This window comes from Argiope bruennichi, chromosome X2, assembly GCF_947563725.1.
Source record: "Argiope bruennichi chromosome X2, qqArgBrue1.1, whole genome shotgun sequence".
In the NCBI taxonomy this organism is placed as follows: Eukaryota; Metazoa; Arthropoda; class Arachnida; order Araneae; family Araneidae; genus Argiope; species Argiope bruennichi.
In genome coordinates, this window is record NC_079163.1 from 112,802,027 (window position 1) to 112,829,414 (window position 27,388).

Sequence of the window (27,388 nt, forward strand, 5' to 3'; positions counted from 1 at the left end):
TCCCTTTCTCTGAATAAACACTGAAGAATCTTTTTGCTCGATCTCAATTTCGAGGAGTCCGGTGTCTTCCTTTCTTTGGATCTCCAGCTATTAAAGAATATTCTGAAGAATCTGTCTTCGGTTTAGAAACACGCTGATAACTCTACTTAAGTGTGAGGACAAACGACGAGCCAGTTACCGAATCTAATTCAATAAAATTAAGTGCTTGCAAAATAGACGACGGGAAAAAAGCATGAAAAAAAATCTTTCGGCTATAAGACCGACAATCACGTGACTGTGGGGCAATTTTATAAAAGTCACTTGAAAGTCGTCATATTTTTTTCCACCATTACAATGCTTATCCTTCGCTAGCTGTTAGTTCTTAGGTTGTGTACTTCTTAAGACGAAGAGTTTAAACTTCGTTTTCCATGGTAAATATATTTTTTTCACAATAGATATATATAAAGAGAAACTGAATATCTTTTAAATCTTATTTAACAAAAATATCTTATGTTAGAATTTTAAGTAAGACAGAGATTTTCTTTCACATAAAAAGTCACTAAGTGATTAATAGACGACTATTATTAATTAATTAATATTGTTATTATATTGATATATAATATTGAAAAAATAATAAAAGTTTTGATTTGATCTTGCATATATTTGAAATTATCAACATTTTCTTGTTATATTGAGATTTACCACTTTTTTTTCTTTGCTTAAAATTGCAGAAATAGAATAATTGTTGCGAAAAAAGGGACAAGGAATATTGCTACCTAGGCTAGCCAAGTTGATTTAATCCAGCTCAATTATTATAAAGGCAACAATCATTAACTATTTCGACAAATTCTGTCTACCATAATAAAATAAGTAATATTAAAATTTAATATTAATTAGAGAATATTAGAAATTTTTAAGTACTAAAAATATTGCCAGAAAGTGATTTCTTAACCAATTTGCTTTATTTAAAGATTTTAAAATTTGCATTTTAGTAAGATTTTTCTTTAATTTTTCTCTCATTTTTCAAAAAATTTAAATTCACGAAATTTCCACAAAAACCAATTGAAAATCATTAATTAGTTGTACTATACTGTTGTTTATAATTTGTGAAACTTAAACTTAGATTTTATTGTATAATTACAATTAACTTTTTATTCTTTGATTTAGTTCTGTAAGGGGGAAAAAATGGTTTTTGTGCCAATAAAACATAAGCAAATCGTGATTTTAAACTTATTTTTTTTCCTTTGAAAAAATATAATCAATAACTGCGAACATTTATTCCACCAATTTACTGTCATGATGCATCTAGACATGCCGCTTCGCTTTATTTTATTTCTTTCTGCTACGTTTATATTCTGCTTGGAAAATAACGATGCTAATTACGGGGTTAGGGTTGTTTTTTTCAGACAATATTTTGTATGCAGATTTCTAGACTAAATTAATTTGTTTATGTATAGGATCCTAATTAGAAGCTAGTTGACTGGTGCACTTAACTGCGCTCCAATTTTCTTTCTGAATTATTTTATTTTTCAATAGGGGGCAACAAGGGCTTTAAAAAAAATTCGCGAATCTTTGTATTTTTTATCTTTACTAAAATTTACTATTTTTATCCCAACTTGTTGACAAAATCGCGAAATGCGTCCAATTTTAACATCTACATTTTTAATGATAAAAACCATGTTTATGTTTCGGAGTAAAATAGTTATGAAAAATGATTGAAAATAAAAATTATAATTTTGAAAACTAGCAAAATTTTGCTTAACCCGTCTTTCGCGTTTTCGATAATACTTTTATTGAAATTATTTTCAGTTTCAATCAACAAGAGTGGCAGAATTTTAGAAACCTTTTTAATCAACATTTTATTTCAATTTTTACGTACATATTGAGTAGTTTACTACAAATTTAACTTTTATAATTAATTTGTATTCATTTTAACGTAAAAAGACATCGATTTCATAAAAAGATATTAGATGCGAATTTAATTGATTAATCATACTGAGATTGGTGTCAACAATTTATTTAAAACAAAGCCTCTTAAATTTTTTTCGATCACGATCTCTTTTGGGTTGTTAGAAATTTAAGTGAATTATTTTAAGTACAACAAATTAGTCTGGACTATTAGAGTACATAAAAGCAAATGATCTAGAGCAGCAGTAATAAATAACTGTGAGCTTCAAAAATTTCGATAAATAAATATATTATTGGCATTTTATAAATGTATTTGAAATAAAAATATTTTAAATTATTTATATTCAGCAAGAATGCAGAACTATGATAAATGTTTATGCTTTCAGCCTTTTCGTGTCATCAAAATCAATACACCGGCCCCATTTGGGATTAGAATAGTAGTTTAAGAAGTCCCTTTCTAAAAACACTGTTTTATATTCACCTATTTTTTTTTCATTTTTAGGAACTTTTCTTCGGATATTTAAAGTTAACTACATACTGTATTATTATTCAGAATTTCTGAAATTTTTTATTTAACACGGTGTGTGTCTGAAATGGCGTTAAGAATAGAAGGAAATAATTATATCACTGACAAAATGATTTTATTTTGGCGAATAAATTATTTTAAAAATTTGTAGCAACTAAAATTTACATGGATTTTAAACCCTTTCTTAAAATTTAAATCTGCAATTTTCTATCATATATAAATTTTGAAAATTATAAATTTTTTCCTTTTTTATTCATAGAAGTTTCTATTTCGCAAATTTTTCGCGAACAAATCCAAACTTCAATCCAACTTCTGGGATAAAGCCTAAAAGAAATTTTAAACCAGAAAAAAAAGCTTTCTAGTATGTCTCTGAAACATACATCATTAAATCTCAACAATTAATGTTTTTAATTAGTAGTTTCATCACTGATAGAATTTATATTATCTTTCTGCTTCATATGGTGATAAAATATGATACTGAATAAATTGATAAATCATATGTATACTTAAATAAATTTCAGCTTTATAAAGAAAGTTTTTTTATATAAATTTTATTGCATGAAGTTGACTAGATACATTCCAAGAGTAATTTAAAATGTAATGTTTTAACTTTTTTAGGCGTGTATTATGGCAATAATTTATTCTAATTGTGGTAATGCGATCGTAATTAATGTATAACTAGAATTTCATTCATTCTTTAAGGGAAAAAAATAGGGAATAAGTTTTTGTAATCTTGCTGTTATATTAAAATGTCATGAGTCAAAAAACACTAGCAGCATACCGAATTTTATGATAAACATATAACAATCGCATATCACATTTAATAATGTTGTAGATGTAACTAACCCATACAAGTGTTTTATATAAAGAAAATGTTTTGGAAAATTTTATATATGCTATTTTGATATAACAATGACGATAAGCCGTCTATTTTGAAGATTTTTTCATGAATATATGAGAACTTAATCGAACGAAATTTTTTAAGCAATTATTATTATAGAAAAATCCTTTTTATTAAATACTAAAAGACTTTATCATTTAAATAAAAGTAAGACAAAGTATTATTGATCTGAATGAAGGTTCTATCTTCTCATTATTTATGCCTCATTACTATATTATAAGGAACTTGGAAGTTGTCCCGTTTCACTACTGAAAACAAATTATTTCATAATAAAAGTACTTTCATTTTGTTTACGGCTGAGATACTATATTTTATTATATTTGAAAAAAATATACCTCTGCTTGATAAAAATTAAGACGAGGACAAAAAATACATATCATTTGGTTGCTAAGCTTTTAAAATCAATTTCGAATTTTTTTTATGTTAAATAAATATTCAAAGAAATCGTATGTCAAAGACTTTCAGGTTAGACTTTAGTTTAATTTTACTCTTAGTTAAAAAAATAATGAAAAATACATTTATTCTGAAAAGACTATTATTTATAATATTCTTTTTTCATTTCAGTCTTAATCTGATAATTTAGCAGATCAAATATCTAATTGATTTGTAAGACAAACGTCACGGAAATGATTGAAATAAAAATTCTGGAATGTTTTTGCTTGTTTTTATTGAAAGATTTTGCATATTCACTTGCCATTAGACAATTTATTTTTATCAGCCGTAAGCTCTTTGCACATGATCTAAAATGATATCATAGCCTTCTATGTAAGGAGCTTGAGTTGAGATATTACGTTTATGTTTAATGCTCAAGGTATTTTTATCAAGGTCATTAAGATAGTCTATTGTGATTGGTTTTTCAGTACAGCATCTCATTTAAAAACTGAACGGATTATTTTGGGTTTCTTCTTCATTCAGAACTGTGGTCAGAGGACTAATTTATCGTTTCCAGGATATTTACATTAGGACGAAATAAGAATATTTGATCCACAATGAGTTCTAACGTAAAGCAATTACACTATGGATATTTAGAGGAATAGAGACTCTTATACAAACTTTCGATTATCGAATTGGAGATCCAAATTTCCTTTAACTATTCAACCCGCTAAGCTATCTGCGAGGGAAAAAAAACCAGAGAAGGAGGACAAAAAGTAGAAACCTCAATTGCTTCTGGATTGATTATCCATGAATTATCTGATATTTTTGCTAAATACCATTATGAAAAACCTACACACGAAAGTTTCCACTCTTTTTTCGATAGTTTTTATAACTGTTCATTCCTTCCACTTTCAAAGTAACAGTGAAAGCCCAGCGCTGCATTTGGGTAATTGCATGAACTGTAGACAAATAAATTGCTAGTTATTAACCGAGACTTAGAAGTGGAATCAATTATGATATCAGAAACCAAACATTTTGTGGATTTTAAATCAACCCTTTTAAACTTAACCCCTTAAAACTGAACTAATTTCATAAATTTTACAAGATATTTCTTCTAATCCTATAATTAGTTTTATGAAAAAATTGCGTTTGAATCATTTCGAAATACTTTGAGAAAATTACATCTCAAAATGAGCAATTGCAGTTGGTTCTTTATTGCAGAACTACTCCAATTATGGGTATGAATATGAAAAGGCTATATATATGAGGGTGGAAAGAAAATGACTTTTTTTTTTTTTTTTTTTTTTTTAGATTTTAGTTTGGTAATAGCGCCGAAAAGTTGCCTTTTAGGTTCAAAGACAATTTTTAAAATTTTGGTTGCAATATTATATTATCTGAAAGTGCCGAAAAAGTGCCCTCCGAGATTTGTCTTGTCTTCACTAATTTAGAATGAGCCATTTTTACTCACAGAAAAGCACTTAAGAGCACAAACTAACGTGTCGGTTACATTAATCAGTTACACAATAGAGGGACCAGAGATGTCAACTCAACTGAACTCGGCAAAGCTACCGATTTAAAACCAGGCCTGTCTTGTCACCGGGCCTAGATAAATTTCTACCTTACTTCAATAACAAGCTTTTTATTTCATAATAGAGGCATTCAAATATCCTTAAAAAGTTGCAAAAAGTGTGTTTTTACGAACTTAAACGTCCTCCAATATTTTTCATGTTTTTAATTTATCTTATTTATATCAAAAGGTAACTTTTCTTCGCTATTACAAATTAAAAATCGAAAGTTGATTGTTTTGTAAAAAAACTTTAAAATGTATCAAAATTTCAATTTTTTGAAACTTTACGTCCTTGCGGACCCTCAAGACCTACTCCAATATTTTTCACATTTATAATTTATTTTATCTACACCAAAAGGCAACTTTTCCGCACTATTACAAATTAAAAACCAAAAACTGATTTTTTCATTCCACCCTACTGTATATGCCCTTAAAAGAAAACTACCATAATATGCCGAACTTCATTTAGTCAGTTACTACTAAGTCAGTCCGTTATTAGTTCATTAGTTACAGTTTGTATTGGAATTATTGTGCTGAAAATATTGAGTTTATAATGGCATTCATAAATAAAGATCTGCCATATACATGCAATTGTTACTAAAATCACAAGATTTCGACCTTGTATTTTATCGTTAAAGTGAAATGTAACAGATATCGACGTAATTTGAAATGCAGTTTCACAAAACGGATAAACTTCAAGTATTCTAGTAATGTTTTTCTCATTGCAATATCTTGGGAATAAAAAAATCTTGAATTACTACAACTAAGAATGAAGAACTTGAAAAAAAAATGAGTTATTTTCTTTTTCTTTGAGACCGTAGAGTCAATTCCGAATTAAGTAGATGAGTTTAACTGTCGTTTATTTCCGCGTAGGCGTGCCGTTTGAAGGTTGATTCAATTTCAAGAAGTTTTTATTTTTCAGCTCTTCTTTTGACATCTTCCGCGTGGTATGCCGTTAGGAAAACTTCCTGATTAACTATCACGTACATTGAAGGCTAGATACTGTTTGTCTTTTGTTCCGTTGTGCAATGTTTTAAAATCCACACCCTCGAATTCTGTCATCAGCTTTCTAATTTTATAAACTGTTGTTATGGTCATTTGCGAACGAATTTGAAAAACCCCAAAGCGTTTTTAATCCCGAAACGGGTTTACTGTAGTTTTGATTTTAACGATAATTGTTTAGGCCTTTTTTGTTTACTTCTGAACTATATAGAATTGCAAAATTTAATGCAAATATTAAATGTTTGTTAACCAGGAGAAAAATATGCGCTGACATAATAAATTCACGGAGGGCAACTCTGTTGTCGCAATAAAAAGAAAATTCTGTTTTCTATATTAAAAGAGCAAAATCATTTTGAAAGCACAATTTTATAATATATTGAATGTTGTAATACTATATATTATCAAAGCGTATCTTTAAATAAAGCGTCAATCTTAAAACCGTGAGGCATTATAAAAATAATCTCAGTAAATGAGAATCTTAATAATTTTTAATACTTTTGATTTTTACAGAATGTTTATGATGATATTCATAAGAAATTAATTCTGAAGAATAACAGAAGAATTAATATTTTCCTTATAACTTTTTTTCCAGCATATCACATTTTTGTGATTTTGTTTTCATGTCTATATTTTTGATAAAAATTTTTTTTTCTTTTATTCAGAATATTAATAAGACATTTTTTTTTTATTTTTATTACTTTTTAATTTTAATATATTTTATAATTCATTATTATCAATATTATAAAGAATTGTATTTAATTTTTTTCTTAAATTCAATACCAAATGACATTTCTACTTTAAATCAAGCTTTAAGTAAAAGGAATCGATTAATAAATAATTCAGTTCTAAAGACATTCACATACTGCATTGTCATTGGGAACATACCAATTGGCAAAATTTCAAAACTCTAGCACATAAAGAAATGAATAAAAATTCAATAACGAAGTTCCTTCTTAATAAACAAATCAAGTTTAATAGAATGTTAAAAAAAAAAAGAAAAGGAAGCCAAAAAAAAAGCCACAGTAGGAACCTAAAGAGAAAATTAATTATGACGCCACTGTCTCTTGACCGAGTCGCTGATCACGTGGGGAGTCTTTATGAATAAATTATGTTTGCGAGAAGATGGGTTTTTTTTTCATGTTAATTGTTGGCGATAGTTCACTAATTTACAAACCATCATTGAAAATTAAATGGGAGTAGCAGTTCAGAGATACTTTTGTATGTTGCCGTTATGATGAAATACAGTAATTCAGTTCAAATTTTGGATTTTGTTTATTTTGAAAGAATTTCATAAGATTTAATCAAAGGAGGAATTAAAATATCCAAAAACGAAATCGGTCAGTCTTTGACTAAATCTATTCAAATAATGTTTACTGTTTTGAAACAAAAACAATATGAATTTTTAAAATGTTTTTATTAATAATTGATTAATAAGCGGACGTTTTATTAATTCTTCTGTGCTTAATTCTTCAATTGTTTTCCCTTTTACTCTTTTATCCTGGTTATAATTACTGTAAAACGCTTTAAGTTATGAGAGCAATAAAATAATACCGGCTGTAAGGCTTTAACTTATGTTTTAAATATATTTTTTCCCATGAAATTTGGATTTCTGGAAAACAGCACCATTAAAAATATTATTATAAGGGATAATAGATAGAGATAAATATATTCTTAACTGGTTATAAGTTGAAAGGTACCAGAAAAATCCCAAGAGCTGCTCAGCTTTTTATTATTTTACATGAAATTTAATGAGAGAAAGGAAGATGAATGCATTCCTTTTGTGATAGAATATTAATTTTTTTTAAAAAAATTCCGTTTCTGAATTTTAGTAAAACTAGAAAAATATTTGTGACGTGAAATAAAAAAAATAAAGGTTTTAAAAAATTCGCTTTTTATTAATGCATTTAAAGGTAGATTTTGAGTTCAAAATATTTCATATTTTTATTCTTTAATTTATAATTCAGTATTAAATGCATAATGGAGTTCTGAATCAACTATCCAGTTAAAGTAATATAATCTGTATGGAAATAAAATTGAATTGAATTGAATTCTCTATCAAATGAAAATGTAACTCTGAAAATTTTAACATACTATATTCTCACGTAGAATTCACAAGTATACGAAATGCAAACATTCTAGAATATGAGGGGAAATATTGATTAAAAATGATTTTTTTACAAATATGAAGTTAAATAAAAGTTTACATAAAAATTTTTCATATTTCTAAAGAAGCTTCAAAAGCCGAAGCCAGTTTTAAATATTAAAAGCATACATGAAAAATGATTAAAATAAATATCAAGAAGGCATGAATAGAAATAAGAAGTTGTTGTTTTCAAAGCTGAAAGTAAAAATATTTTCTATTGGCATAAACCATAAGATACTGAACGTAACACGAACAGGACATTTTGTCCTAATGCTGTAGGAATCATTGTTTAAGTTTTCAATGGATCTTTCCGTTGGGCAGGAAATCATGACAATTGCGATTCGGAAATTAAATGAAACATAGTCTTTATTTGAAGGAGCGGCACGATGGCTCAGCAATGCTCGTCATCCCTTGTGCAGCTCGTGATTATTTTTTATACGCAGCATATGATTGCGACAGGGAATTATCTGGATCGCTTTATTCTTAAGGAAATAAATTCCACCTAAATAGAAAAATAATAGAACAATTTATCCTAATGGCGTTGTAATCGTTGTTAAAATTTTATTGGATATTTCTGTCACAGGGAGATGATAAACATGGAGATTCGATCAAATCTCTTAACTGTTTCAGTGAAAAGATGAAATAATATTGGTCAGATATTAAAAGTATTTATTTAGTAAACAATGCATTTTTAAATGTAGAGTAGGTAATACAACAATAGTCATTGAAATAGAAATTATTTATTCGAAAATTAAGAAAAGAAATTGGCACTTAAGCTGACATTTTTGAAAACAAAGAGGATATTTTTATAGAAATTTTAAAGTTTTTTAGTGGATGTAATTGATAAATAATGATGTTCATTCATTTATTCATTCATTCATTTTTATTAAAAAACGTTGTAACTCAAGATGCCACAAATCAACAAAGTATGTTACTTTTTTGACAGGCACGTCCTTTTGTTTTACATTATATTAAAATTGTTCACAGACTTAGGTTAGTCCATGGAACTATTTCGGTAAATGTTTTAGTAGCTTTTTGAAGAGCGTTTCTAAGTAGCCAATCTTTTATAATTCCAACCGAGGTAACCAATTTGGTTCAAATCACTTTTTATATCTAATATGATCCCCACAATGTTATTTCCGTTTTATGGCCCTCTATCAACCTTAGGTGCATCAACCAAAACAGTGGAATCCACAGACACGTATTTAAATTTCTTCAAAGAGGCTTATTTCATTTTTTCAGATGAACTTTACAAGTGTTTTGCAGCATTTTCCATATTCTCTAAATCTTTAATGCTCTCTTCTTTTTGGCATAAATAGCATAAATTTTTTTATCCATGTCCATCTTCTTCTACTGTACTCTCACACATTGCGCGCACTGGATATTTACAAATGCGGTGCAAAACATAGAGATGGCCGAGTCCTGACTTGTTTTTTCATCTTTTCATTAAAACAGTTGAGGGATTTGATCAAATCACTTTCTTTGGGGAAATCACCCCACAGAATTGTCATTTTAACATCTTCCGTTAATTGTCCATCTATCTTAGGGATATGATCAAATCTCCATTTTCATCATTTCCCTGCACCATTTCAACCGGGCAGAACATTTGGCAATTGCGATTCAGAAATTAAATGGAATTTGTCTTTATTAGAAGGAACGGTACGACAGCTCAGCAATGCTCGTCATCCTTTTTGCAGCTCGTGGCCTTTTTTATACGCAACATATGATTACAACAGGGAATTATTTAGATGACTTTATTCTTAATTTTAGGGGCATGAGGGTAAATAAGCTTGAGCATTTGAAGTACGAATTAAGTGAAGCATGGGAGTATGTGGGAATTATTCAAGGTTAATTCTTAAGGGAAGGTATACATTTATCTCAAATCAGATGTTTCTATTTGAATAACATCAATCTATTCATGAAATCATCAGAAGTAATTTGCCTTATACAAATTCGAGAGTTAAAGATTATTACTTATTCTCTGGGAGGAAAACTGATCCTAAAATATTTTTTCCATGAATAATGAATTAATTTGAATTAAGATTATTCAAAGTGATTTGCCTTTTTAGAATTTAGGGATATTAAAATTTACCATTTATACAATAAGAGAAAACCTATCTGGAAAAGTTTATGATTACATGCTCATACAATGATGTCATCTTAATGTAATGTGAATTAATTTTAAAGAAGTAAAATGTCCAGAAGAATGCAATTCTAATAAATTCTTAGAGAGTTTATGACCTTGAATACTGATAGACTTCGTTTGCATTGATGTATTATGTCTTGTTTTTTAATATAGCCATGATGAACAGATATCATCATTAGAGATTTTTCTATTGGCATAAACCATAAGATACTGAACGTAACACGAACAGGACATTTTGTCCTAATGCTGTAGGAATCATTGTTTAAGTTTTCAATGGATCTTTCCGTTGGGCAGGAAATCATGACAATTGCGATTCGGAAATTAAATGAAACATAGTCTTTATTTGAAGGAGCGGCACGATGGCTCAGCAATGCTCGTCATCCCTTGTGCAGCTCGTGATTATTTTTTATACGCAGCATATGATTGCGACAGGGAATTATCTGGATCGCTTTATTCTTAAGGAAATAAATTCCACCTAAATAGAAAAATAATAGAACAATTTATCCTAATGGCGTTGTAATCGTTGTTAAAATTTTATTGGATATTTCTGTCACAGGGAGATGATAAACATGGAGATTCGATCAAATCTCTTAACTGTTTCAGTGAAAAGATGAAATAATATTGGTCAGATATTAAAAGTATTTATTTAGTAAACAATGCATTTTTAAATGTAGAGTAGGTAATACAACAATAGTCATTGAAATAGAAATTATTTATTCGAAAATTAAGAAAAGAAATTGGCACTTAAGCTGACATTTTTGAAAACAAAGAGGATATTTTTATAGAAATTTTAAAGTTTTTTAGTGGATGTAATTGATAAATAATGATGTTCATTCATTTATTCATTCATTCATTTTTATTAAAAAACGTTGTAACTCAAGATGCCACAAATCAACAAAGTATGTTACTTTTTTGACAGGCACGTCCTTTTGTTTTACATTATATTAAAATTGTTCACAGACTTAGGTTAGTCCATGGAACTATTTCGGTAAATGTTTTAGTAGCTTTTTGAAGAGCGTTTCTAAGTAGCCAATCTTTTATAATTCCAACCGAGGTAACCAATTTGGTTCAAATCACTTTTTATATCTAATATGATCCCCACAATGTTATTTCCGTTTTATGGCCCTCTATCAACCTTAGGTGCATCAACCAAAACAGTGGAATCCACAGACACGTATTTAAATTTCTTCAAAGAGGCTTATTTCATTTTTTCAGATGAACTTTACAAGTGTTTTGCAGCATTTTCCATATTCTCTAAATCTTTAATGCTCTCTTCTTTTTGGCATAAATAGCATAAATTTTTTTATCCATGTCCATCTTCTTCTACTGTACTCTCACACATTGCGCGCACTGGATATTTACAAATGCGGTGCAAAACATAGAGATGGCCGAGTCCTGACTTGTTTTTTCATCTTTTCATTAAAACAGTTGAGGGATTTGATCAAATCACTTTCTTTGGGGAAATCACCCCACAGAATTGTCATTTTAACATCTTCCGTTAATTGTCCATCTATCTTAGGGATATGATCAAATCTCCATTTTCATCATTTCCCTGCACCATTTCAACCGGGCAGAACATTTGGCAATTGCGATTCAGAAATTAAATGGAATTTGTCTTTATTAGAAGGGACGGTACGACAGCTCAGCAATGCTCGTCATCCTTTTTGCAGCTCGTGGCCTTTTTTATACGCAACATATGATTACAACAGGGAATTATTTAGATGACTTTATTCTTAATTTTAGGGGCATGAGGGTAAATAAGCTTGAGCATTTGAAGTACGAATTAAGTGAAGCATGGGAGTATGTGGGAATTATTCAAGGTTAATTCTTAAGGGAAGGTATACATTTATCTCAAATCAGATGTTTCTATTTGAATAACATCAATCTATTCATGAAATCATCAGAAGTAATTTGCCTTATACAAATTCGAGAGTTAAAGATTATTACTTATTCTCTGGGAGGAAAACTGATCCTAAAATATTTTTTCCATGAATAATGAATTAATTTGAATTAAGATTATTCAAAGTGATTTGCCTTTCCAGAATTTAGGGATATTAAAATTTACCATTTATACAATAAGAGAAAACCTATCTGGAAAAGTTTATGATTACATGCTCATACAATGATGTCATCTTAATGTAATGTGAATTAATTTTAAAGAAGTAAAATGTCCAGAAGAATGCAATTCTAATAAATTCTTAGAGAGTTTATGACCTTGAATACTGATAGACTTCGTTTGCATTGATGTATTATGTCTTGTTTTTTAATATAGCCATGATGAACAGATATCATCATTAGAGATATTTCAATTCTTTTTATATTTCACAATAGGTTGACAGATATCGGCTTATCGGTTGACAGATTTCGGCTAATTGCATTTATCAAAATGCAATTAGTAATCTAGTGATTCTAAAGACTAGTAATTAGTAATACAGTAAACACTTTTTTCTGCAAACGCATCGCTTGTGAAAATACACTCCAAATCTATGGAGAGACCAGCGATTGGATCCAGAGTTAATTCCCCTTTTTTTTAAAAATTTCTTTACGAGGCATTAAAAAAAATGAAAAAGCACAAAAACACATTTCGGTGGCTACTTCAAATTATCGAGCCAATTAACGGATAGTGACGACACAATTAGTTTTTTCAGTATGCTCCGATGGCTGTGTTGTACCAATTAAAAAAAATTAAAGAACAACTTTTAAATTCGAAAAAGAGATTATTTGTCAATTAAGAGCAAGCTTAAATGCTTGAATCCAATCGTAATAAGTCATTTGTAGTGAACTTTAAACTTTAGAAAGTTTATTATGAACGTCTAGACATTTCTAAAATAAACAATGATTAAAAGATGCAGCTTTAAACGCATTTACACAAACATTTTAATGATTTTTCAAGAATTAATGCATTTTTAATAGCAAGAAGAATTTAATTATTTACGGAATTATTTGGTTCTGGGCTTATTTTAAATTGTTTTAAAATAAAATGATTTTTTTCCTTTCTATTTATTTAGTTTTTTTTAACACTTATTTAATTTGAATTTATATATTTTTCACTCATTTCTTGATACGGTGGCATTCTGAAATTTTGCACACATATGTATTTTTGGTGACAATATACTTTTTAATTCCGTAATTTTTATCAGTTAATCGATTTATTAAATTTTGATACCATACCAGTTACATCATCATGTTGTTGTGAAATAAATTATTTGAAAATTTCATAACATTTGTAATAATGTATATTAAATTAGAGACTGAAAAGTAGAAAATAATTAAAATATTAAAAAAGGGTCTTATTTAGAGGACTGAAATGTAGAATTTTTTAAAATTCTGTTTTTAATGAAATTGCTTTTATTATTCATTTTCTTCATTACTGAAAGATTTTATTTATCATCAATTTCAAAACTGGAATCACTAGTTTTTAAAAGACTAGTTTGTTAATAAATCTGTCAAAGATTGAAATATCCAAGTCTTAAAAAAACGTTTAAATAATTTGCTTGGTAAATACATGGTTTTTTTTTAAAGTTTATTCTAGATTAAACGAAAATTTTTATTTAAAGTTGAAAATTTGCTTGTAATATTGTATCTTGTCTTGTAGTTCAATTTCTTATGCCATTAAAATTAAACCTGCCAATTACACTTAAAACTGCGTGTAATAAGTCAGAATTGCATTCAATTTTATTGCTTTGTTTCAAAATTTTAAAACGTTATTTTTATGTATTAGGTTTTTTAAAATTGTTTCGTTAAATTTGTTTAAATAGAACTTCTCAAATTTTATAAAATAAAAAAACAGACATTTTACAATTATTTTTTTTCAAAAATATAGACATGATGCAAAACATTCAGTATTCATCTTTTATTTTATAGTTCTGAAAAACTGTACCAACGATGGCCACTCAAGAGACAGAGTTAACACCTGGTAACGATGCGAGGAATGACCAGAATAATATCTTTAATTTGGATCCGAGGGTGACTTACGAAAACAACCATGATGGCGACGATAACAGCGTCAAGGATATGTCAACGGACAGGTAATAATTACCATTTTGAAAAATTGAATTTACATTACTGAAACGCAATTTTAAGTCAAAAATAAAGTGAATTCTATTGCATGTTCTGAAGCTTATATATCGTTTGAAATCATTTCGTTTCAAAGCATTTAAAACGCTTTTCTAGTAAAAGAAATTTGCTAAAATTATTCAAACAAATATAATTTGAACATGCTTTTAGACATAAGTTAAGGATGTGCGAGCTAAAGGTATCATAACTTAATTTTATATACATATTATTAAAGAAACTGCTGAACTGTTTATAGGGGATAATTTCGATTTTTTTTTAAATTTTAAATTTTTACCAAGATTTGAAAAATGCATATCGTTGGCAGTCAGTTTTAAATGTAATTTGAAGACACTGACTGCGAGTTAGCGAATAGACACCCTTATCTGGCTTTTCAAAACATAAAGCAATTGGACAGTTTTTTTCCCAGGCATAACTAAAATGATGTATTTATAAAAAAAGACTACGATTTTTATTATCTAAAACAGCATCTTTTCAGCAAATTTAGTTATATTAAATTTGCTATTAAATTCCTGGCAAAATACCAACTACAATTTGGACATCTATAGAACTACTAGCACCCCTCATATTGAACTTTAATTTCTATTTTGCAAATAAAGTGTTCTCCCTTTGAATTCCTTTTATTGAATCTAAAATTTCTAATAAATCTTGTGTGGCTCTCTCAGTATCAGCTATTGTTTATTTACAACTTTAGTTTGAATAGCCTAAGATTTCAAATTCCTCCATAATTCTGTAGCAGGATGAAATCGAAATCGAAAAAATGAAAAATATCTAAAAAAATGAATAAAAATGAAATGAAGTGAGTTGAATTAAATGAATGAAGTGTTGATTCAAATTCAAAATAATTCAAGAACTATTTCAAAATCCTTTACAGAATCATTTTTATTTATTACTTCCTTTTTAGCAGCAAGTTCCAGTACTTCTTTCAAAGCCATGGAAATGAATAATCTAATTTATTCCACGTGTCAGTTTTTAAATTCGCCCCCCCCCCCCTATTGTTTAAGGTTTTCTTTTAATATTTTGAACTGCTGTTTGAAATGACAAATCAAAATCAGAAACGTATTTTGCTAATTACATGAGCAGAAACTGTTAGGTTGTTCCAATTTCAAGCTAATAATATGCAGATCTCAGTTTCTAGTAAACCGAATTTACTAGATAGAAGAAAGGATGCGATTATGGGATATCACTTTGTTTTATGAAAATAATACGAGATACTGTTAGAAAAGAAATTTCATATAACACTTACTAGAGATCAAGGGAAAAAATACAATTAACCTTATAATAAGAAATAAAGATGGGATTTTTTTGTATGCATATTTAGCAGAGATGGAATGTACTTGCAAGCAAATTTTCAAATTTGCGCATTCCTGATATTGCAATGAATATATCTTAATCTCTTTTCCCTACTCACGTCTTCCAAAAATTTAGAATTTCCAAATATATATTCCATCGTTGCGCTATTTAGTTTACTTTGTTGTAACGTCATCGCCATTAATTAAATTTGCCAATCTTACGGAAGCTTTAGAATCTCTTAATTTGGGAGATCTAGTACACTGTGACTGCTTTGAAACCTTAATCTCTCATTTTTTTTGTGTGTCCTCATTAAAATTCGTTTTCAGAACTTTCTTCCTTTTTTTTATTCTTGAAATGATATACTTTTCCTTTATGAGAGACTTCTGAAATTTTCTGCTATGTGGTGCAATCAAGATCTACGGCAGAAATTTGGATAAATCTCCGTCGGATGGGTGTGGAATAATATTTGATAATCACTGGTAGCTCAAAGGTCAAATGTCTTTTCTTGTCAGACCCAAGAAAGAACAAAGACCGAACACTGAAACACAAACGCCTACTTTGGGATACCAAATACTTAGATTGTGGTAATCCATAACTTCCATTAAAACCTCTGTTCAACAAGGGCATTGGATGCAGAAAAATAATTATAAAAGTGCAGTTATTTGAAGTTTTAATCTATTCTAAACAATATTCAATAATATATAGTTCAAGATCCATCCAATAAAAACAAAGAGTAAAAAAATCCATAATATGCTTGCAAAGGTGGTTTCTTTGCGTACAACGAAAAGCACAAATTGCAATCACGTATTCGATGTGAATAAGTTATCATGTTCTGTCATCACAGCAATGGCTAATATAGATAAGTATCGTATATAGATTCTACAACAGACAGCCTAAATCTGAAGCAATATGAAGGCATTTCCTATCCCCTACGCCATTCCCTTTAGTACTAGAGCTATTTTTCATCGATTTTTTAATTTCATTTTCTGGAAATATCAGAGTTTTATTTTCTGTTTAAATATTTCAAATGTTTTCTGCTCGGTAGTGTAATCATTTCAGTGCTCTAGATTTGAACCAAAAGTCTCTCCAAACTGAATCCCTCCCCACACACAAATCATGCTAAGTTAAAGCAGCTTATTCACTCTTTTTATTTGTATAATTGATTTTTTTAATCATTTCTTTAAAAAAAATGTTATTTATGCCTTCACTTCCATTTCAGTTACTGATGAAAATTAATGAAAATGATAATATTTGTATTATAAAAATAGAATATTTGGCCTGTTAATGTCAACAATTTTCATACATACACGCACGAATATAATTAAAATGTCAACAAACGACTACAGTTAAAATGAATTAGCAAACTTGCACAAACTTGCCAGTAAATGTTGAATAGTTAGTCGTTGTTGAAATGTCAGTGAATAAAAAAATTCATAATGTTATATTAGTATAATGAATAATTTCTGTGGGTTTATAAACAGTCTTTCACTTATTTCATTCTATTTGTTTACAGTTCTAGTAACGATTCAACTTTACATGCCTTAAGCGGTTTATATGCTCAAATAATCCTAGTTGTCGCCGCAATATTAGTTTTCACCGAGCTACTGCACGGTCCAGTGCCAGTTTTCTTTTTCCATGTAAGTATTCAGCTCCACAATTTTAATTCTTATCAATACAATTAGTATAGGAACATAAATGTACACCATTTTAAATTATGTTTATTGTTAATGTCGACTTTTTGTTATTGCTCTGCCACTAACTTTTTCTCATAAATTTTTCCTAAAGTGGAAAATTTTATTTTTATCACAAGCTGCTTTTCAGCTAATAAATAAATGAGTGAATAACATTAAATGTTACTTTTAAAATTATTAATTTAATAATAAAATTCTATAAATGAAAGTTTTTGCTGTGCAAATTCATTAAATAAATCGACAAAAGTAGTGAATAAACTGCGAAATCAAAGGTATCAACAAAGAAGGGAAAAAAATAAAAGAAACATAAAAAACAGAAATGAAAAATAAATAATAAATTAAACCTTTTAAAAGCTTGATAAAAAATGCCAGTGAATAAAAAAAAAATTTAATGCATTTTTATAAGTTTACTAAAAAGTAAAATATTTTAATTAATTAAATAGTAAGATATTTAGAGTATTTAATTTATAAACCATTATTATAAACGTTATGAAATCTGTAAAAGAAGTTTTCTCAAATTCACTACCAAGTGATACTACACGCATAGAACCTAAATTTAATTATAGTAATTGATTAACTTCTCAAATTGTGAAGACTAGTGTATTGTCATCGAGGACATACATGTGTACGAAAATTTCAATTCTCCAGCATATTGGAAATTGAATGAAAAAGAAAAACGATTGCAAAGGTTCATTATAAAAACTTTTCTTTCGAAACAATATTACTTTGGTGCTTAGTTCATACTGTTACTGAAACTGATGATAGGTGTCCGTGAATGAAATCCATTGTAGTGGAATAATTAATTTATTCCACTACAAAACACGAAACACAGATGAGAAAATGCAGTTGGGGAACACGCCAAGCACTTCACTTGTAGAAACTAACGACAGAAACAGACCGCAAAGACTTATTACAAGATAGTAATAGCACTCGGAGAGCACCGCTAGACAGCTCTCTCAACGAACACAACTCCAAAAAGAGAAATATTACTTGGTGTGAGCGCCTCACCTTATATGGTCTTCCAACTGTGCGTTTCGTCAGATGGAATTCTCTATAAGAATCTTCAGATTTCGGTTCCTATTAAACATAGAATTATAATTCTTTCCTTTTCAAAAACCTTCATTTTTGTCTCTAAATTCGTCGCCAAAGCCGAAATCATTGAATCATTCATTCAGCATGTGTTAAAAATGTAAGTAAATTTCTTTTTTCAATTATGAAACTGACGTCGGAGGAAACGATATTACAGACTTGTAATAATATTTTAATATTCCCTTGATGGGGAAAAACTGAAATCTTAGATTCTATTTATGTTTAGTAATGAATCAAAACAAATTAATTTTTAATCTTAATTATTCTTGAATGTTTTTATTTTTTCCAGGGATATCTTTTTACGTATTTGGTTGGTGGAGGCATTATTTGTTTTCTTGGAGCATATGTGAATATGCTGATGAATAAATGTCCCAGATGGTCCGAAAGTGGTTACAACGGAGCCAGAGCAGTTTTTTCCACTAAGTTCGTGAAAAACTTGTTTTTCTCCGATATCAGTATATACTTAAGAATTGGCTCTGTCGGTAAGTTTATTTTAGAAAGAGTATTTTCAATTATTATTTAGTTTGTGGTAGTTTCTGTTAGACTTAATTTTACTTCATTTACCCCAAAATTAAGTTTTAAAAATTAATATTTCAGTCATTAGAAATTATTCACAAAATAAAGGCTGATTCAAAAATAATGGCAGTTTAGATTTAAAACCTTGTATATTGTTAAGGAATATAAAAGCAAAATCAATCATCAAATCGGTTCATGTTCTATTGTTATTCAATTATTTGCAGTAGATAATCTTACACGAAAAGGAAAGGCCCACTACAGAGAGTTTATTGTTAATAAATTAAATAAAAAAGGTTGTATCACATAAAGAATAAAACTCGGATTTTTTTTTATAATAAGACAACAACAAATTGCATAAACAACATGAAAGTGTACATTTCTTTGAACTGAAAGTCATTTGAACATTTATTTTAAGAACATTAAATCTTTGCTATTTATACTGTATTCTATTTTTCTTTGTTTCTCTCATGCTGCACGCAATGGTTGTTATTTCAGCAATTGTGTTGTTGTACTTAAGGAAATCTGCATTGCTCATTTTATCTAGTATATTCGTTTCTTTTTCTTAATTCACTTACAAAAAAACCTCTTCTAAAGGTCGATTTTTTTGCGCTTGTGAATGCATGTTTCGTAAATATAAGTTGTTGATTCGCAATAATTCGGATTGTTTCGTAAATATAAGTGAATACAAGTAAGTAAATATAAGTTGCATGATTCAACCATCCTTAACGTTTATCTCGAGATTTTAGAATACCATGTATGTTGAATGAATTTTATTTATAATTATTATGAATTATTTGTTTAATCAGGAGTTTTTTTGGTAATATATTTTTATGATAGGGAGTAAAGTTTTTTTATAAAATTGATAGTCACGATTGAAAAAGTGTAAGAATCCCTACCTTATACATATAACACATGTGCGATGAAGAAATTGAAAATTCCGAATGCCGATGGAAAATAACTTTCACTTTGCATCAGAACGGAACCTTGAGGTAACTTAATTAAACTAAACTCAAATATTTTGATATAATTTTTTTTCAATTACCTGAAGTACGCAAAAGGCAATACAGATGAAGAAATTTTCTTCTCGGTTTAATAAGTACTAAAGAAAAAAATTTTCAGTTCAAATAGTTAATGTTCTCAATTGAAATAAAGGATAGGAGATTCAGTTATTCAACAGGCAAGCAGAGTCTCAAAACTCATTAGTTCGTTTGTTTCAATTTTTGTGGTTTATACATCATGCATTTTCTTGAAAAGGAACAGGTAACGTATTCTTTAAATGATATTTTTCCCCATGGCAATTACGTCAAAGGTTCGATATTTTTAGCATCGTTTAAAAAAATTCTTTGTGAAAACTTAGATTAATTTTAAAGCGAAACACACAGCAAGGGACAAAGCGGCAAAAAAGAGGGTGCGGGAACTCATTTGGAGTTTATATAGCTTCAAATAGCTATTATTCAAAATTTAGTTGAACAGTTAGTCATTTTGGTTCAAGCGCGTGGTTTTCACATGATATTGTAACTTCACTTTCGACAGTTAAATTTACAGAAATTAGTTTTTAGAGGCATGGGTAAGTAGAAATGCGCTCAATTCAGAGGTAAAAACAAATTATGAATTTTAATGGTTAGAAAATAATTAATATTATGAACATGGATAAACTGAAATTATTATATATATGTATTGTTCAGAAACATACATTGAAGCCTTTTTCTGATGTTTAAAAAAAATTGAGTAATATTCTTTGTTTCCTGTTCAATGTTATGTACTGATCAATTATATGTATATGATGCTGTGCAATATCTTTATTCTAAGTCGTTTAATTTTTAGATTATATAGAAAAAATGGTTAGGGAGCCTTGATACTACTAAAAAGGATTAGCAAAATAAGAGTTGATATAGATACCTTCTGTCATTTTTCTGTCACTTCGTTGCTGGCTGAAGTTCAGTACGACCGGAATCAACTTTCTTGTAGTTTGTCGCTAATAAGGCTATCCAAACAGGCCTTGGTCAATTCCAGAAACAAACAAGCTGTTTTAAATAATCATTTAAAGAACAAGCCCCTTGGGCCAAGTCTCCCTAATTTTGGGGAAATTTGGTCCTATGTAGTTTCATAAAATGTATTTATGTTTGCTAAAGTGAAATTCCAGTTTGGCATGCATACATGTCTCATTCTCAAAAACGAAGTTTTTTATTAAGCTAATTTCAAAATATTCGAGAAATATAAGAAAAATTAAAACTGATCTAGTTTCTTCTACTCTGCATGATTTAAGATGGGTAACTGAACATGATTTACGATAGGACTACCTGGATAGGCAATTGAAAGCAATATTCATATATGATCATTTTTTTCTCGTTAGTACATTTTAATGCTAGGATTTATGTCCCTTTTTACAAGAATAAGAAGCTGTCTCCATCCTTGACGAATATTTGGAGGAAGGAAGGAAGAGGGATTTATAGAATCAAACTTCTCTTTTGAACCTGTTCTCTTGTTTTCGATTTGAATGCTTTCTAGAATAAGCCTTTTCTCAAACATAATGTAATAAACAGTGCAAATTTAATCATTTTTCAAATTTATTATGTGAAACAAATGTTAAAATAAAGATTTGATAATACATAGTATTTATCAAATTCACAGATTTCAATGAAAATAGAAAAAAAAAATGTACCCAAAAATTTATGTTTCAGAAAAAAAAATTAATAGTCGATTGATTCCAGTCCCTTTTAGTCAAAATTAGGAAATACAAGATAATTCAGAAATCTGGGACAACTTTAAAATCATTAACAGGCGAACAAAAGAAGATAAAAAAGATGTAAGCACAGAAGGGAAGAAAATGAAATCAATTTTTTTCCTTACGAAACCTGAATTAATTGGTTGCAAAATTTACAATTTAAACTACATATTGATTCTGAAGATGGAGTGATACATTTCATAAAATAAGTCAATAGCTCGAGAAATATACAATGTGTCGTCCTTCATGCAGGAGCTCTCCCATCAGACCGTGAACCATCCTTTCTCACAGCAATAAGCAAAATGTTTGTTGCTTATTGAATTAGTGATTTTGTTAATAAGTTGTTCCGGATATCTGAATCACTTTGTTATCGCATATCGCGTTGTGGTTATATTAGGAACTTACGCAATACGCTTACGAACTTAGGAATTACGCTTCGTGATCAAATATCTAATCTCTACAACTGTTGATATAATTGTTGTGAGTTACTTTGAATATCACATACGATATAATGGTTAAATTAACAAACTGCGTAACTTTGTGGTCACATATCTCGAATTCTCAACAAGGCATATATTAATTTTTTTTATTACCTGGTTATGGGGTTACCTAGTAATAAATGGGTAACCAACCTATTGTTGTAATTCCTTTTAGTTAATTTCAAATGTTAACTTCAATACTTTCTTTTGCCAACATGTCAATTCAAATAGCTTAAAATGTATTCAAATTGCACAAATGCCATGCCTCAGTCATAGCATTATATTTTCAGTGTTCGGATTGGGCACCTTAATATCAAGCGGACTTGAAGTTGCTGCCATTTTCACGGGACCCAAAAAATGTATGGATGATTTGAATATGATGCAACCAGTCCTACGTTGTCTTTTCAGTTTCATTCAAATGCATTTCCTTTTCATGAATACGAAAGTAAGTATGATTAATAGAAAAAGTCAGTTCTTGATTTTTTTATTAAAACCCTTTAAGAATGGTGAATCTACTTGTTCTTTAGTGACGTGTATTGAGGGAAATGTCACTAAAGGATGATTTATAATAAAAATGAAGTTTGAGAAACATCTTTTTTTTTCACCCTTTCAGAATGGTTAACATACTCATTAAGCGACGTTTTGGAAGAAAAAAAAAACATTTGATGAACAACGAGTATCGTATATTTACTGATTTTAATAATTTAAAGATTACTATGCCTGTACTGTTCTTCAGATGCAATTGAAGATAACTCATTCTTAAAGAAGGGCATGTATAATCTTCGGAAGTAGAAAGTATAAATTCTATGTGAATATTTATTGAGAAATTTCAGTCAAAAAGAGTGGCAGTATAAACATACATAAATTTACAAAATACTTGTATAAAGATAAACGAAGAAATAACTTAGATGAAAAATGAAAATAAGTATAAGAATTAAAACTCAACAACTTAAGAATTCTTTTATACGAAGCAAATTATGAGCTGATTGATGCTGCCGATTGATTATGTAAACATTCTGTCACATGCGGACTTTCTTATGAAGATTGATTAATCATAGATAAAGATACTTGATAAATTATATAAAAATCACATTTAAGCAAATCAAATTGTCCAATAAAAAGGTTTCATCGTTAATGTTGGAAATGCATTTTATAGCCTATTCTAAATTATTTATCATCATATTGCTATTAATTAATAATTATTAATTGCAAAAATTTTGCAATATCTGGTAGTAATTATACAAAACAATGACAAACATATTTTCACATTTTTCTTCGTCAGAAATATTTAGATACGACAATTTGTTTTTCACTCATTTCAGTATATCGACCATTACTGCCAATTCATGATGCATACCGATCTTCATTAAAATATTAAAATAGTAATATTTTTAAAAAATTAACAGTAAAGTTATATAAGGATACAATATTAATCCATTACATTACATTTTTATATAAGGATACAGTATTAGTCCATTGCATTACATTTTTTAAAAAAAATTGATAGTAAACGCAATTATTTCACAAATATATCTTATCTCAAAGTTCCTCCAAGTGTTTACTTTCTTACCTACGAAGTATGCAAAGAGAAAGTACTGTAATCGTAAAATAATAATAATAATAATAAATCAAAATTATATTTTAATGAATAGCCATGTTTCGCACTTCTCAGAATTCGGAAAACACTCTTTTAGATTTTTGTCTGTTTGTCAGTCAGGGAACAAGATAACTCGAAATCAAACTGAGCTAGAGCGATGAAATTTGATATGTAGTCTGAATACCAAATTTGTAAATTTCTATCAAAATTTGAACTAAATCTGCAGAAGGGATCATATGTCCATTTGCATGTAAACTTGGTAACTCAAAAATGCAAATATCTAAATGGATGAAATTTGATGTACAGATTTATCATGCAAATTGTAAATGTTTAGTAAATTTTGGACAAAATAAGTCAAAAGGAGTGCGAATGAGGAAAAACACGCGAATTTAGTGCTCTGTATATTCGCGTACATGTGAAAGCGATAACTTAAGAATGAAATAAGGTATGTGGTTTTGTGACCAAAATTGTAGATCCGTGTCAAACTTCGGATCTAATCGGCGAAAACAAGGCGTCCAAAATGCATACTCAGTTTTCTTCATTATATCACGAAACACAGAATACACTATTGGTTTGATGCCTCTCTCCCTGCACTATCCCAGCACCTTCTTTAAGTTCAGAGGATGCAGAGGAGCATAAAACGATGGCAGAAAAAAAATTACTCCCACTGGTTTCTTTATGCACATATTCTTTATATTTTGCTTAATATTCAAGAATGATTTGAAATTATTAACCTTTGGTTATATTCTTTTTTTAATTTTTACAGGACATGGTTAATTCTTTCCGCTGGTTTCGCCATTTTGCTCTCATGCATTTAGTTGCCACAAATTTAGCCATTTGGATACGAATAATGTTATGGGAGAGCACCAGAGATTGGCTGGATGCCATCCACTACAAGCACAATTCCAGCATTCCATGGATAGATGCGAAATTTAATGTCTCGAAACACAGTCTTGATTCGGATACTAAACACCAAGATCATGCCAGACATAAGCCTCACCACAGAGTTCATAGTAAGATTTTTCTCTTGTTCAAACAGTATTTTCTTGGTGGAAAATATTCGATGCATGGGATTTACTTACATTTCCAATTAAAAAGTATTATATTCACTCTAGCTGTTTAATCCTTATTAAAGGAAGATGCAGAAATAAAATTGGCGCATGAAAATGTTCAAATTAAAATTTGAATATTTGATAATTCTGTTATAAATATTGGGGAATCTAGTAATAGCATCTAATACCAGGTGAACTCTCTTACATGGAAACCAAATTTAATTAAAATAAATCTATTAACTTATAAATCAATTCTACAAATCTAAAAATAGTTTATTATCGTCGGGAATATACAACTTTAGTACATAAAGAAGTTTGTAAAAAATCGATTTGCTAATCAATTGAAGCTAATTTAAAATAATAATCACCACAAATTGCAAAATTTGTTTGGGTCTGCTGGGCCACGGGAAACATAACTCTTTATACATGCAAAATCATAAAAATATTGATATAAAAAGTATTGAAAAAATTATTTTTGCCAATAATCATTTGATTAATATGATTTTTGAACATGAAGCAAGTGTGTCTCACGCGGACTTCTAGATTTAAATGACTAAGGCGATCGAGGGAAGCATTCGCGATTCAAAAATCGAACGTGTCTGTTCTTGTTTTTTCGTAGTTGCATTCAGTTAGCAGTACAACAGAGAACAAAATAATATAATTTGAAAATGCTCATAATACAATTTTTTTGCATAACGTACAAATTAATATATATGTTTAAAAAAATGAATTTTTACAAAATTGAAAAGCTGCGTTTCTAGAAATTAATAGATGATAAGCCATTCAATGAAGATAATTTAGTTCAGGGTTTTATGGAAGAATATGAACCCAAATTCAGCAATTCTTTATCAAATACCTCAGCAGATAGCGATAAGCCATTAATTAAAAAAGGAAGAAAAAAGTGTCATGAACGTATAAAGTCCAATGAGCTTATTTTGTTCAGTATGGTTTACCGGTTATTAAGCATTTATATGGCTAGAATGAATCCCGCTAATCTGCAATGGAAAAAAGATTTTACGTAAAGCAGGCGTTATTATTACAGTTTGAACGAATAATTACTGCGACATTTGCTTCACATATCGATTAATGTGTTAAATAAAAACGTGTAAAATGGTCTTTATTATCTACTTACGAACATAGTTTCGGTTCTAAAAGCTATTTCATAACAAAATATTTCATCTATTTTAGTTGCCGTGGCACGCCATTGCATCTGGGAATCATATGACCACCACGCTGAGACTGAAGGTCTGATGGAGTTCCATCTGTGTATGCAAAATTCTACTATTGGTGATATATGGGAAAAAGCGATGCCCTACCTATATCCCTTTTTGGTACAATATTGCTTAGTTGCAACAGCAATTATCTACATCACCTGGTCTAACCTTCATTCTCACCGTTTAAAAATGCAACGTTTCGCAGCTGTTTCTGTTTATGGAAAAACTCCGAATCAACACGACGAAGTGAATTGCGGTGGCTCAACAAGAGGATTGTTTCTCGGTTTACTTATTCTTGTTGCTGGAATTATTGCTATCATCTTGTTTTTCGTGCTTGCTCAAGACAAAGATTTCAATGTCCATTTCATGATCGGAGCCCTTGAGTGTGGAATATTTGGTATATCTACCTTGGCAACCATCCTAGGGATCGTTCAAATTCGAAAAATGAAGAGTAAAACTTCTAGACAAAGAAGGCTATCAGAATTGCTTCAAAGAATCGGCATGCTGGCAGTTTATGTGTATGGTATTTGCAACATGATAGCTGGGAGCGTTTCAATGGGACGTCTGCCCAACTTTTTGTTGTTTCTGGATGGAACACTGATGGTGGTTCAAGCCTTTCTTCAATCCCTTTTTATTCACCAAGTTGCAAAAAAGCGTCTAAGTCCTCTGAATATCGATGAGAAGCCAGGCCGAGAAGTGGTTATTTTCCTTGTTTTTATCAATATCGTTCTTTGGATTCTTGAATCTTTCACCACTCAAAAACAACTTCGAAGCGGATTGCAACAGGAATTCTATGGCGACATTGCTTGGCCGGTCATAACTCGTATAGTTTTACCGTTCGTCATATTTTACAGATTTCATTCTGCTGTAGCTTTAATGGAAGCTTGGAGAAAGTCATACAGAGTAAAACAAAACTGAAATGGTTTTTGTACTGAAATAATTATCAGCTAAAGCTGTCATACTTTCTCATCTTAGTGTTTTTCCGTAGCTTAAAAAAATGTAGCTTTTGTTAGGAAATATATTTTTATTCTTTTCATTCACTCACATGTAAGGCATTATATTAGCATTTATTTTTATGAACTGAAATGTAAATAAAGTTTTGAGCAAAAAT

General features: G+C 29.2%; 1 protein-coding gene across 1 annotated transcript; it reads left to right on the forward strand.

Moving 5' to 3' along the window:
- The first annotated feature begins 266 nt into the window (after window positions 1–266).
- LOC129961095 (proton channel OtopLc-like) lies at window positions 267–27,388 on the forward strand. Its single transcript, XM_056074915.1, has 7 exons — window positions 267–410; window positions 14,412–14,575; window positions 17,428–17,551; window positions 18,984–19,176; window positions 22,705–22,859; window positions 24,778–25,024; window positions 26,252–27,388. Exons 2-7 carry the CDS (start codon window positions 14,433–14,435, stop codon window positions 27,193–27,195), a joined length of 1,806 nt encoding a protein of 601 aa, XP_055930890.1. The 5' UTR covers window positions 267–410; window positions 14,412–14,432; the 3' UTR covers window positions 27,196–27,388.